This window comes from Drosophila simulans, chromosome 2L (assembly GCF_016746395.2).
Source record: "Drosophila simulans strain w501 chromosome 2L, Prin_Dsim_3.1, whole genome shotgun sequence".
NCBI classification, from domain to species: domain Eukaryota; kingdom Metazoa; phylum Arthropoda; class Insecta; order Diptera; family Drosophilidae; genus Drosophila; species Drosophila simulans.
Window position 1 is genome coordinate 404,349 of NC_052520.2, and position 14,139 is coordinate 418,487.

Genomic DNA, 14,139 nt, shown 5'->3' on the forward strand with positions numbered 1-14,139 from the left:
TCAGAAGCCACTCGAACGGTAATTGCCGGCTGCTTAAGCTTCACGAGAGGGATAATAACAAAGGCAAAGTTTTTACGGCCTGAAAGGTAAAAGCAGCCAGAGGAGGAGACCAGGTACCGTCAAAGAGTCAGAAGTTTTGCCATTAAAAGTAGTAATATAAACTAAATTTCCCGCTGGGAGTCCAGGCAGGTAACAAGTCCAGCTAGCAAACGTGCCGCGTGCCAAAAACCAAACTTATGACAGTAAAGCTCAACATATGAAGTCTTCACATTCATTAGACATCTAATTGTTTGAATTTAATGACAGTGTAGTCCTTTAAAATAATTATTTGTAATACTTGATTCTATCTAATATATGGTTAGTTTTGAGTACCATGAAAATACCGGTTAAAGCGATATCACTTATTTCCTCACTTTGCACCTTCGACAGGCGAAAATTGCCAACTATTGTCGCGAAATATTTGGCGATATGCTGCTCGATAAGCCGCTGGACTCTCATCCGCTGGAACCGAACATGGACTTGCCACCGCCGGCGATGCTGCGCCGCAAGATTATAATCAAGAACAAGAAGAAGCATCACCACCACCATCACCATCATCACCACAAAAAGCCAGCGCAGGTGGGCACGCCGGCAGCCAACAACAAACTGACTACAGCGAATTCAGGTGTGTTATTTAATCCTCCACTAAGCTAATCTATACTGCGACTCCTTTTGCGCACCAAGCACATACACCAGGCTCATGCTTAATGTGGTCTGAGCCAGGTTCGGTTCGCTGCTTGGTTTTTCTGGATTTTAAGTCTGACTCACATATGTTTCCGCATCGAAGCTTCCTGCCTTTACCCCGCTCTTCTATTCACCCCTTCCGACCCCCGTGGCATATGAAAAATGCAAATGAGTTCCGCACACGCAGCAGCTGCTCGGTGTTTTCTGCAAAAGTTCAGCAGCCCGAAAGGCAGGCTGGGAATATCAAATTTGGAACACAGTCGAAGAATGGGGATGCGGGGCTGGCTCTTAATGAACTGGATGTTTGAGTTTGCTAGCACACGGGAAGCACTTGGGACTTAAAAAGCTAGAAAGCAGGGCTACCTACTGCTTGACATCACAAATGGATGGACCCTTCTAGCGTTTATTATAGAGTTTCAATAACATGCGTTTAATAGGTAACATAGCCACATTTTTGAAGTGCAATATAAATAGTACTTACCAATTTAGACTGCAGTCTAGATGTCAAATATTTAGCCGAAGTTACCATGTCCTCCTTTCAGTTAGTAAAACTTTACGTAGAGCATTCGCGATGCTTCCATTGAAAGTTTTGCAGCGAAAATGTTGTTGATAAATTTGCCGCATGGCCACTTCCACTTCCACTTCCACTTCCTGTTTGCGAGCTTTGAGTTCCTGCAGGACCCATTTGCATGCGCAGCTGCACAGTCGTCCGGGGGCCCGACATTTGTCGCCGCTTCGCCCGTCGCTCCTCCGCCCCCTAGGAGCCACATCCTTCTGGCATTGGCCGGATGACATTTAGCTCATGAATTGCAAAAAGCCAATTTATAAATGCAAATTATTTCCCCCCTCCCAGCCAGCGGCTGCAGATCCCAGCTGTCATCTCTCCATCCCCGGGTTCCCAGCACGGCAATTGCATCCTATTTAGAAGACCCCTTCTGGTTTATGTAATTTGATTTATACATATTTTTATTATATTCCATTAGGGCGAAACTGCAATTTAAAAGCCTGGCGCTTTTTGCACTCTTCCATAATCCAGTTGTTTCGTCAGGAAGGGGCCGTTGGCAAATTTATATTTACACTTATATTACTAACATATTTGTTTCGTTTTAAATGTTTCTCCTTAGTTTAAGGCCACAGTGGTTCATTTTTCATTTCTTTCAATTCTAACAAAGTTGCGAAGCTGTCGTGCCAATTTTTTCTGTCTGTAATACATTTACATACATTTTTCAGTGGATGCCAAGGCGGCGCAACAAGTCGTTTTGGCGGCCGCGCATGAGGATGGGGGCGTGACCAGGGGCACCGCCAACGGGGACGTTGCCACGGGAACAGGAACCGGAAGTGCTGCTGGGACAGCAGGACACGCACCGCCGTTGCAAGTGAGTATTGTTCCATGCTATTGGGTACGGTAATAAAAGGTCAAAGGGTACTACGTATCTATCCATTATTGTTATTGTGGGCGTGTCACTGGCATGCCCATAATTGCATTTAATGGCACACTCCACGTCGCATACACTGATGAACGGATATGGCGATAGCGAGGAGTACTTTTAGGTTCCTCTGTTGACTCCGGCTGATTTGTTTTTCTGTTTGCTGTTGGCCGTTGTTCTTCCTGATGATGATGATTGTCATCGGACTGCTCTCTTTACGTCCGGCGTTTGCATACGCAATAATCATGATGACAGTACGGGATAGAGGGAATAATCCATTGATGCACCGTCAAAAAGTAGGGCTTCGAAGTGAAAAACAGTTCATGTTATTTCCAAAAACTATTAAATCTATTCTATGCAACTGGATTTTTACAATAATTTGACACGAAGTGCCAACCAACCAACCACAGCACATCTCAGTTTAGGAAATCCAAATTCTCTTCATTTTTTTGAGTACATGTGTGCTCTACAAAATGCTCTAAATGAATGTGTGCATGGAAATGAATGAAATAGAGTGGATGTGGCTGGCAATGGGAATGTATGTGGTTGGGTGCCTGATGACCAGTGACAGTCAACGAAATGCGAACTGTGGATCCTCGACGTGAGCATGGACGGAACTGTCCGGACAGAGGGAAGATGACACGATATGCTCACTAATCAAAAGTTACCCAAACCATCCGTATTGCGGGCAGTAATCAAAACTGGAGCCACGTGGGAGTCCCTCTAAACTTGAGCGGAGGCGAAACCCATACGTATTTGGCTAAATAGTTGCACCCTTATGCATTTTAAATTAATTTGCCTGTCTGCTATTAGGCCAGTGTTATAATTAATGATTTTTTGGTGTGGGCCGGCTTAGGGGTAATGGCCGTAATGCATAATAAATGCCGTATGGGAGGCATCAGCTAATGGAAGTCAAGCTACCATTGTTCACATGGTGGAATTTACATTTTGGGAAGCGCGGTATGCTGTGCATTTTGCTCTCATTAGCCGCTAGGGACTCGCTAGGGTCCTGGTCCTCGAGCTGGCGCACATTATGCGCACTTCCTTTGGCTGCCGGATTGGGGGCTTTTATAAATCGATTTCGTTGTGACGTGGTTCCGGTTGGACAATGGGTAAAGGGAGGATTATACCGCAGACCGCCGTGTTCTAGTTGGTCTCATGTCGTAAACTTTATGCAATGCCCAGCAATGCATTGTGTACTTCCCCTTGTCGCCATTTCTCGCCACGAAGGGAACACAATCTGTGCAATTTTCTTCGCATTATCTGCACACAGAGAAAAAGTGTTTATATATTTAACTATATAAATATGTGTATTCAAATGATTTTTTTTAAATCTATCTTGATGTGGGAGGTCCTGACTTTTGTATAGTTCACTTTAAGCTTAAATAAATTAAAAATATCTAACATGAATGAGTGTACTAAACTGAATATTAATATATTTTCACTGTGCCATAAAACAAAGGGAGTAAGCAGGATCTCTGGCAGCTACAACAGAACAACATATAATAATGGGTTTCATATTCCGTCTTCCATTGCTCGTATGTGGCTGGCCCTTTTGGGACCAGCAATGCAATGACATGCAATTAAATAGTTCCACCATGGGGTCCCACCCTGCGTATACGTAATATGTGACTGGGGACTGCTGTTGGTGACCTCAGGAGGACAAAAAACCGCAAGACTAACCAGCTTTTTATCTATCCAATCTCCCACCACAGCAAATCCGCCAAAGCTCCAAAGACAGCACTGGATCCTCCGATTCGGACAGCTCTTCGGAGGATGAATCCCTGCCTAACACCACGCCCAATTTGCCCAGCGGCAACGAACCTCCGCCAGAAAAGGCTCAAAAGGAAACGGAGGCCGGAGCAGAGATTTCAGCTTTGGTCAACTATGTTCAGCCGATTCATTTTAGCTCTTTTGAGAATGCAGAAAGTAAGTACAATGGCTAAGGATTTAGTATTTATGATTAAATTGTAATACCAACTCCTTTAGAAAAGAATCGGTGCTACGAAATGTCTTCGTTTGATGAAAAACAGGCGACAACACTGTTGAAGGAGCGACCGATTGAGTTTGTGAACTATAACAAACACCAATTATCTCGTGTCTATCCGGCGGGCACTCGCTTTGATAGCTCCAACTTTATGCCGCAGTTGTTCTGGAATGCCGGATGTCAGCTTGTGGCACTTAACTTCCAAACCCTCGATCTGGCCATGCAACTCAATTTGGGGATCTTCGAGTATAACGCTCGGTCCGGTTATCTACTTAAGCCGGAGTTTATGCGCCGCTCAGATCGCAGATTGGATCCCTTCGCGGAAAGCACTGTGGATGGCATCATAGCAGGCACAGTATCAATCACTGTTTTATCTGGTCAGTTTCTCACGGATAAGAGGGCGAACACTTTTGTGGAAGTGGATATGTACGGTTTGCCAGCGGACACGGTGAGAAAGAAGTTCCGCACCAAAACAGTCCGGGATAATGGAATGAATCCACTTTATGACGAGGAGCCGTTCGTGTTTAAGAAGGTGGTTCTCCCCGAGTTGGCGAGCATTCGAATTGCAGCATATGAGGAGGGTGGCAAACTCATTGGTCACCGCGTTTTGCCCGTAATCGGTCTGTGCCCTGGTTACCGACATGTAAATCTCCGATCTGAAGTGGGTCAACCAATAGCCCTGGCCTCTCTTTTCCTGTGCGTGGTGGTCAAGGATTATGTGCCCGATGATCTTTCCAACTTCGCAGAGGCGCTAGCTAACCCGATTAAATACCAAAGTGAGCTAGAGAAGCGCGATATTCAACTGTCTGTTTTGACCGACGAAGCCGAAGCGCTGGGCAGTGCGGACGAAGATCTCTCCAAGTCGTGTGAGTAAACTGCATTAGCTGTTAAGCGTAGCTCCACTTACCCACATCGAATTGCGATTTTAATTTACCTACTTTTCTTTCTACTTTTCTTTTTGGTAACGTTTCATATAACTTTCGGTTGTACTTTTGGATTTTCGGATTTGGTTAAACCGACACCACAAACACTACCCAACCCACAATCCACCACAATCCCACCACCACCCACACTCCCACACTGAAAACGGTTGACGGACACACAAACTGCACAACCTAAAAACCTCTTCCCCTGCCCACTCGATCTGCTCGATTCTGTCTGATCCTCCAGTCGTTTTCGTCCAAGTAGGTGGCCAAAAAAAGGAGCTGCGTCCGGTTGAATCGCTTGCGACTTCGCCCAAGCATAGGCCGAGTATCTCGGCTGCCGCAGCAATGAGTGTTGACGTTACCGTGGATCGGACCGATGGCGGAAGGGGAGAAGATAGCGTCTCTATTGTGGCACCATCAATACAGCATCAGCACTCCCTAGACCAGTCCGTAAGCACCTCCATCCGCCAGGTGGAGTCCTCGCAGTTTGATGTGGATCTTGTGTTGGCGGAGCCGCTGGAAAAGATCTTGGATCACAAGTCCGTCAAGGAAAAGCGTCTCGAGATGGAAAAGAAGCTGGAGTCGCTGCGAAAGAAGCATGACAAGGAAAAGGTTAAGATCGCCGGCCAGAAATCCAGTCCGCTAGAGGGCAAGAAGCCGAAGTTTGCCATAACGAATAAGCTGGTGAAGCGGCTAAGCAACAAGAGTCTGTAAGTGTTTGGGCGGGGCGTTAATCAGTGGGCATGGCACTCACAGATGACGCCATTGAAATTAGTAATTGTCTCTCTCCGCACAGCGAGCCTGGTATAGAGATCCCCGCCTGCCCTCTGGATCTGGGCGATAGCAGCGAGGAGAGTGCAGCCGCGGATGCCGGTGAGGACTTAGCCGGCGGGAGCAGCAGCCTGGATGGCAGAACTCAAGAGTCGCGATTACGCAGTGCCTGCCGGGAGTACACTTCCCAGTACCGTGAGCTGCAGGAGAAGTACCATGAGGCTATTTACAGTGCAGCCGAGAAGGTGCTGAAGACATCGCAAACTGGTCAAACAAAGCAGTTAAAAGCATCTCTAGACAAGGTCACTGGAGAGGTTATGCACCAGCTGCAGGAGGCACGCCGCAACGAGGTTAAGAATCTGGCCACCGTGCACCGGGATCGTGATGAGCTGATCAGGTGACTTGCGTATTTCGTCCCCTCTTTCACATTTGCTAATCATTTCGATTTCTTCTGGCAGAATGAAACGCGAGGTGGCAAGCTCCGTTGTGGAACGTGGCGTAGCTGAACGTGTGCGGCTGAAGCAGACCTTTGACCGAAGAACGGATGAGCTTCAGAAGCAGCACGACTCAGTGCGCAATGCCCTGGCAGAACACCGCTCCAAGGTAAATCAGTGTGATTAATTTGATAAGAATATTACTCAAGTCGTTTGCCACATATTTCCAGGCTCGTCAAATTCTCGACAAGGAGGCAGAATCGCGAAGCTGTGTATCCAGCAATGGCTTCTTGGTCCTCTTCCATGGACCTCATCACCACGGCTGTTCGGGTTCCAGCTCGTCAGCCCTATCAGGCAATAATCTCACTCTAAATCTGGACGCGGGGGCTACCGCTAGTCATTCGGCCATTTCGCCGGCCAGGTCGCACAACAGCATCGCAGCAGCGGCCGAGATGAAGACGTAAATGGGCCACGCCCGTAAAGGTTTTTCTCCCCGCCCAAATTATCCCTAGGATTAATTGTGGTTCTAAAGTTGTTAGTCTTCAGTATTTACAGCAGAAACATAGAAATGAAAAGTCTTCGTAGAATATAAGCAGTGGAGGAGTAGTCCCTATCCTCCTACACCTATTTGACGGGAACTGACCTCGATTAGATCTTAGGAACTTTGGCCCTTGGCATTGTAAATCCCACTGTTAAGGGGAATCCAAACAAAACGCGTTTTCTAACTGAACAAACTAGATGTAAATCTATCACATGTATGATGTACTTGTAGTGTAACTGTTGACGTACCCGTACTTTACAGCACTTTATCTGTATACTGGACGGTGTATTTCTATGGTGTTAATGGAGGTTGATCCATCACACCCCCGTCAAACCGTACGGTTTCTTCCTATTCGAACTTCGCTGAAACTCTGAGTGTCTAATTAAGCAAGCAAATGTAACAGAAGCAGAAAATAAGTATAATTTATTTGTCTATACGAAGGAGACTGAGTGCTCCGTTTATCTAATGCTAATTGTGGTTGTGTGTATTTTACATCAGTTTTAATCGATATAATTTATACAATTAGTTTAAGCCTCTCACACAAACTGTGGATTGAATCTCGTGCGCACACAAGGCGGATGCTAGAGCGGATGCCAAAGCACAAGTCTAGGCCAACAATTAGTCATTTATTTCTCGGTTGGTTGCTATTTATTCTTGATTTAGTCACTATTCTTACGTTTACCTAGTCGTTACAAAGCTCCAATAAAATTCTATACGGATTGTTTTTCCCACTTACACCAAATATTTTACTTTATACCCCATTCAATTTCGATTCAATGCATACACACACGCGCACAGACGGCGTCGCACACAACCTACAACACCAAAAATAACGAAATACGATCGGCGATTTTGCAGTTTGCGGGAGCTAACAACATACCGATCTGGGTTACCCTGAAACTGTCGACTTGTGCCACTTTCTCAAGACAATCAAACAATAAAATATGCAAATTTATTGAGTGTATTTAACCTATGTTGTAGACCAGACACCACTCCTTAGGTAATCAAACAAAAAATAAGAAAATAATCAAATAAACCTAAGCTGCCTTGTAACAAAATCCAAAATTCAAACATAGCCCACAACATACATATGAGTACGTAATCTAAACGAACACTATGAGAGTAATCAAAACAATGTTGAAAATACATTTCACTGGACGGCAGAACCACCTTAAATGTTGTAATTCCCATATTTCTAACTCAAGAACCGACTCATGATCTTCCTCAAACCGAAAGGACGGGCCGCAGCTCGCTCTGTATCGCCCACAGTTGGTCCCCTTACTCCCGATTGATGTTGTAATTTTTGATGTGTGCGTGTTTCGTAGATTTCGTATAACGAATGTTCCACAAGATACGATATATTCACCTAGCAAACAAGCAATATCCAGAGTATGGTATCTAGCTGCTGACAGTATGTACGTGTGTGTTTCTCCAGTTGTCTATTGTCTATCTCACTCGGTGTCTATCTCTGTGTAATTGTGCAATTGGCTTAACTTATCCAATACAGCAGCATAAACATTGTAACAACTCAGCAGAAATTTAAATAGTTTTGGTGTTGTACGTATGTAAGCATTTCTCGATCGACTGTATCTGCATCCGTATCCGTATCTGTGTGCTGTCGATGTTATTTGCTATCCCTACCTTTAATGTAGTAGTTGCATTATTATCCGCAGACCATTTCATTTGCATGCCACCCCACCCACCTCGAAACCCGAAAATCCACATCAAAAACAGGCTTTAATCGATGTTCGTTGTTTGCGTGTGTTTGTTAAACTAAGTTAACGATAATGTCATAAACTTATACGAAAATGAAATTTAAATTGACAAGCAAAATCGGTGTCAAACACCAGAAAACCGAAGGACAGCCTAAGATTTCGAAGGAAAATTGAATAAAAAAGAAAATACAGAAAACAGGAGGAGCTAAATATATTTCGAGCAGAGCAACAAACGAATTTGTTGTTGCCTATAACAAATATAGTTAAATAAATGTTTAGAATTACCCTAGCGTTATACATAAATCTACATAAATATTGAGGAACCGAACCCATTGTTGCAATAATATTGCCGAGGCACATATAAAATGTTTACCGAATCTAAACTCTTGATGTTAGCAGGAACCTAAGATAAAGTTTTCTTAAATATAGTAAAATGAACCCAAATTAATATGATACAATAATATTCAAATGAATTGTTCCTGTGTTTAGTCCGATTTCTCGGTAATGTTTCTATTTCAACGCCTTTTACAGTTTGAGAAGTTGTGAAGAGTCGCTTTTTCTGTTTCAACATACTTTCACTGCTGCATACTTTCAGAATTGCAGTTTGACAAGCACTTGGTCAAATGTTCTTTGTCGGTCAAAAGTTAGGCCTTGAAGATTTTTTTGAACTGATATCGCCAATTGAATTGTGACTCGCACATCCGGAATCAGTGATTCGGTTTTTGCAACTAGATTTCTAGACAAAGTATACTTTAAACTCAACTCTTCACAGACAGTCCTACAATGGAGTACGAAAGTTAATTCAATGATTAATGACAAGAGCAATCCAGTAAAAACTATCCACATTGTTGTTGTGATCCGCAGAAAACCCGAAATAAACGTTAAACAAGAAAAATTAATTGTTCTAATTTTTTTAATATCGTCTTATTCCTATTATATTACGAAAACTTTAAACCTTACATCTAGGCATCCCGATATAGTAAGCTTGTTAAAATAATGTAAGCTGAGTAAAATTTGGAGTTACAGAATCACCGCTGAAAGCAACACACAGCATCAGAAATATATAACAGTACACGCAACATCAAAATAACTCAAATTTGAAAACTTCGCTGTGAAAATAATTTCAGTCAGTAGTCACTTGTAGCTAAAGTAAAAACATGAAAACCAAAAATAATTAACACCGCCTACGTAGTTGGAAGAACAACCAATATCAAGTTAACTATCACTATAATGCTCAAGATTCTGAAACTCCCTAAGGCACCATGGGCAGACTTATTTTGTTGGCTGAATCAAAGCATTTGAACAAATACAAGGCTGAGCAGTGATCCTACAGCCATGCCACAGCTCAAAGCAGCTGCCATTATCGACGAAGCCAGCTCCTTTTCATGCTGCTTTACGCTTTTAGGCGCCATTATAAGTAGTATGTTGGTAAAATATCCGTTGGACAAGGCAAACATTACCATCATCGCTATGAAAGAATAGTCGTGTTTTACCAAAACGGGCAGAAAGCTGTGTTCGCTGGAGTTTGAACAAAGGAATAACGGAACAAACGCCATGCGCACTACAATAAATAGCAGCGAAGTGTTCTGGTTTATTGGTCGCTCCATCCAGCCAGCAAACAGACGACCAAAATAGTCACCGCAGTTAAATATCAGGTAGTTCACGACGGGCAGGAAATAAACATCTGTAAGAAAACCGTATATGAGGCACGAACAAATGGAATAGGTTTTCTGTTTACCTGTCCACACGCTGTGGCCGTACTCTGACTGCATTAGCACTGTAACTGCCGGATAGACAGACAGCGTGGTGGTATAGAGGAGCGCTAGGGAAATGGCATGCAGATAGATCTTTGACATGACCTGACGCAAAATAGGCTCGAGCGGCAAGCCCTCGGCGTTTTCACTCCGGTTGTGCGAGGGCACTGCCCGGATGACCTTGTACTTGTCGCCACCTTCGAGATAGTACCTAAAGAAAGGCTTTCGAGCCAGGATTACGTAGCAGACAATGCAAAGCAGGATGAGCACTCCTCCCACAATGAAGAAGATGAATGCAGTGGTATTGGGACCCGTGTCGAATGCAAGCACAAGAATGAAGGCCAGGGCTGTGAGGATACCACCAAGAGCCTGTCCGCTAACCACAGCGGTCATAAACTCGGAGGGAAATAGCCCTGCGACTCCGTAGAGGGCTCCCGACATTGTAGCCGCAGATACTATATAAAATAAATATTAAGTAAACACTCAAGGAGTACTTAACGGTACTCACTATTTAGCAGCACCACAATGATGAGTGTGATTAGGAAAAACTGTTCCTGCCACGTGTCTGTGTTGATCTCCACGAAGCCAGTTGTAACCCCGAAAAGGATGAGGATCATCCACAGCGTTCCTAACATCTTGGTGCGCAGGGAGACATGGTGTCCGAAAATGGCGTTTAGCAGCAGAAATGTAGTCCCGGAAATAGTGGCTGTGAGAGCTAAGTCGCAGGTGAAACTCTTCTGCAACGGGGTGAGCTCTTCGTCCAGGTCTGTGTTATTAATCGATGCATTCCGGAACTTGTACTTCCAGTACTGAAAGAGAAGCAGACAGGGTTAAAGCGTAAGTCAGCGGAAAACAAAGAAAATCAAAAAAGAGAGTTATCGCCTGAGTGTGGGTCGTAGAAACGACGACAAAGCTGATAAGCACCGCGCCTTAGAATTGCGCTTGGCCCAGTTGTTCAGCTGTTTGGAATTAATATGTCCGAAGTTCAGTTAAATTAACTAGGATGCGGGTGCGGAAATTTCCACTCCACTTCCACTAAACTCACATCTTCCGCAGTCACAAAGAAATTCCACGGGGTCATGGTGCCAATGCCCAGCAGGTAGAACACGAGATAGGTGAAGAGGCGTCCACTGGCGGGTTCGTTGGACACCAAAACTACCTCGTCCTGCTGGCGCTCCATGAGACATTGCTCATCCGCATAGTGGTCCTGCGGACGAAAAGCGGGAACGAAGCTGCCCTCCGTGCCCAGAATCTCGTCATCCTCGTCCTGGGCGTCCACCAGTCGTCGTGTGTCACTGGTGCCTGGCATTGCCACTGAATTGCACTACTGTTCTCTACGCAGCCCTCGGTATTCATCAATTTACAACACTTTTGACGGATTATTTAAAGCAGTATTTGTGGAGAAGTATTCGATGTAACTGAATCTGCTGCTGTTCAGTTTCATGTATCATTTAGTACGGACGAACTGCGTAACATAAAAACTAATTTGTAAACAACAAAGCAATACATTATACAAAAAATATCGATGGCTTATCGACATGAATCGATTAAATGAATATATCTAAGATATCGCACTAACGCTACAAAACCGTTCACCCAAGTTGGCAGCCCCTGGCGCGAAATGTGATGGGATTCAAACTGCATCTTAGTTTTTCGCATGTCTCTCTATTTTGGAGGACTGTGAAATTGGATTTCATTTGCAAAACGAGCGTAGTATCCACCTCAAATCGTAATTTAATTGCCAGCCAGAGCAGCAACAATAAAAACACCAATATCAAGCAGACTCTAGAGCTGAAGATGAATGAACGCAATTTGTATTTAATCAATAAGCACGCCCCGCAGTGTTTTAAATCAGCGCACAGCTTCGTTTTACGGCTTAGCGCCATTCGCAGGATGCGATCCGCCCTCCACCCCTCGCCCATCGATCGGTTGCGAAATTTTAATTGGATTTGCATTCGCGATCGTCCCGAAACCGGTTAACACATGCTCCTTCCCTCTGGACATTCGTTTCCTGACCCCCTCACTGGTCGGGACATAAATTTATTTTTAATTTACTTATGCGCGAATTTCCGATCTCTGCCCTGCGGTTGTTTGATTTGCGAATTAAACTGGAGGAGGCCTTCGAGGAGGAGCATCCTCGTTAGCGCTGTTGCCCAGGTGGATGAGTCCAAGGATCGAGGGGGCTTCTCTTCCGTCTTCGATTGTCATCGCCGGGCTTGCAAATTAGATTAGTTCATAATGACCAGAAGGGGGTTTCGCATCCCAGCGAGAGGCGTGTCATCTCATTAATTCCGTAAAAATGCTGCCCCCACTCCATGAGCCCAATCAATCTCCCGATGAGATTCTGATTCCCCTGCGCAGGCCACACACTCTGCCTCGGTCTGGCAATTTAAAAATCACATTAAATTAGTCAGCAAGAAATCACCACAACGAAACCATCAACAAATCATCTCAAATTAAATTCATTCAGAGAGTGGAAGTGGATGGGGATGTTGATGTGGATGGGCTGATGGTCTGATGAGTAGCCAGTCGGCTTTAGCAACTCATCTCCCATTCATGCCAACGGGTAGCACTACGAGATCGAGACTCGGCTCACTAGCAGACTTGGCAATTAATAAAAATGTAAATTCAATTAAATTTATATGACAGCTGGCTGTCAGAAGAGCTCAAATTAAAAATTACTAACAAGACCTGTTCCGCTGAGTTCGCCGTACTTCCCGTGTCCCGAAGAGCTACTCGACGAAAAGCCTCGGGTGCAGGCCACGCTTAATTAAAAATCCAACAACTCCAACTCGCAGACGAAGATGATGAAGATTGGGCTGCGGATATGGATTCCATTCGCCCTCTCTGCATGCTCTACACTCCAGGTCCGGGCAAATCTCATTTGCCGGACTTCAATTTGAGTGACGTCCTCCGACCACCCGAGGTGATCTGGTTCTGGTCTCCTCCGAGAGATCTCTGTCTTTTTGGGTAGCCAAGTGGCAGTTGGCTGGAATGCTTGACAGCCGCCGTTTAGCAGGAAAGCTGACGAGGGATACATGCACTTAATATTTACAAAGTCATCGCAAAAATTAATATTACTTAAGAATTAAATTTAAATTGAACACGGGCAACATAGGGGCACATTGCAATATATTTCGTTATTTTAACAGGTTTCTGAACCTTAGACAACCGTGAGCTTTTACTCATCTCTAGCAGGTGGATCAAGCACAAAGATGAAAGGATTTCACTAATAGCGGGAGCCCTGCCCAGAGATTCCAGTTCCGACTCGGCAGTGCTAAAGGACCGCCTAGTAATTAATAAATTAAAAACAAACCAACACGCACATGACATCGATGTTGCTTTAGCGGGAGGAAGCAGAAAATTAGCTGAGAGGTACAATTAGGCGGGCCAAAGGATAATCAAATGCTGATTTATGGCAATTTGCCGCCAACTTTGGATCTCCCCTGGAAACCTCCCTCGCTCCAACTTCCGGTGCCTGGAATTAACGAACGTCAGCTGTGTGAGGTCCTGGCGCTCCGACTGACCCTTTTCGAGGTTCTGTTGCCTTCGTGTGTGTGTGAAAATTAGTAGCTAATTTGGCTTGTCATCATTATCATGTGTTGTGCAAACATTTGTCTGTCTGGCTGACATGGAGAGAGGTTCGGTGGATGGGATCCGCTGAGACCGTCGGCAAAACTGAAGAGCTCCAAACCAAACAAGCCGAGCATGACTGGGCATGGGCTTTTCTGTAGGTAGCCACTCCCCTTTCCGCCTCTCAGGGGGTTCACATGGACTTTGTGGGTTATAAATTGAATTTCATGGCATTTACATGGGAGTAGAGTGATCCCGAATGAGACCTTCCAACCAAGATCCCCTAAC

At 44.7% G+C, this 14,139-nt stretch overlaps 2 protein-coding genes across 8 annotated transcripts in view; one reads left to right on the forward strand and one right to left on the reverse strand.

Annotated features, from left to right (window-relative positions):
* LOC6730443 (1-phosphatidylinositol 4,5-bisphosphate phosphodiesterase classes I and II) overlaps positions 1-7,544 on the forward strand; it is a 40,427-nt gene extending 32,883 nt beyond the window's left edge. For 2 of the 7 annotated variants that reach the window (XM_016179320.3, XM_016179319.3), the window contains exons 10-17: positions 430-664; positions 1,954-2,099; positions 3,866-4,079; positions 4,140-5,003; positions 5,308-5,773; positions 5,839-6,231; positions 6,293-6,437; positions 6,499-7,544. In XM_016179320.3, the coding sequence (XP_016022907.1) occupies positions 430-664; positions 1,954-2,099; positions 3,866-4,079; positions 4,140-5,003; positions 5,308-5,773; positions 5,839-6,231; positions 6,293-6,437; positions 6,499-6,732 (2,697 nt within the window). In that variant the 3' untranslated portion in view covers positions 6,733-7,544. The remainder of the gene's footprint in view (positions 1-429; positions 665-1,953; positions 2,100-3,865; positions 4,080-4,139; positions 5,004-5,307; positions 5,774-5,838; positions 6,232-6,292; positions 6,438-6,498) is intronic. The other 5 variants (XM_044923926.1, XM_044923924.1, XM_044923927.1 and 2 more) reach the window with 5 other exon arrangements.
* Positions 7,545-9,419: 1,875 nt separating this feature from the next.
* Positions 9,420-11,818, reverse strand: LOC6730448 (equilibrative nucleoside transporter 1). The gene is made up of 4 exons (XM_002077593.4): positions 11,324-11,818; positions 10,787-11,087; positions 10,263-10,733; positions 9,420-10,208 (listed from the first exon to the last, which is right to left on the reverse strand). The coding sequence occupies exons 1-4, from the start codon at positions 11,585-11,587 to the stop codon at positions 9,814-9,816; spliced, it is 1,431 nt and encodes a 476-aa protein (XP_002077629.1). The 5' UTR covers positions 11,588-11,818; the 3' UTR covers positions 9,420-9,813.
* Between the last annotated feature and the right edge of the window lie 2,321 nt (positions 11,819-14,139).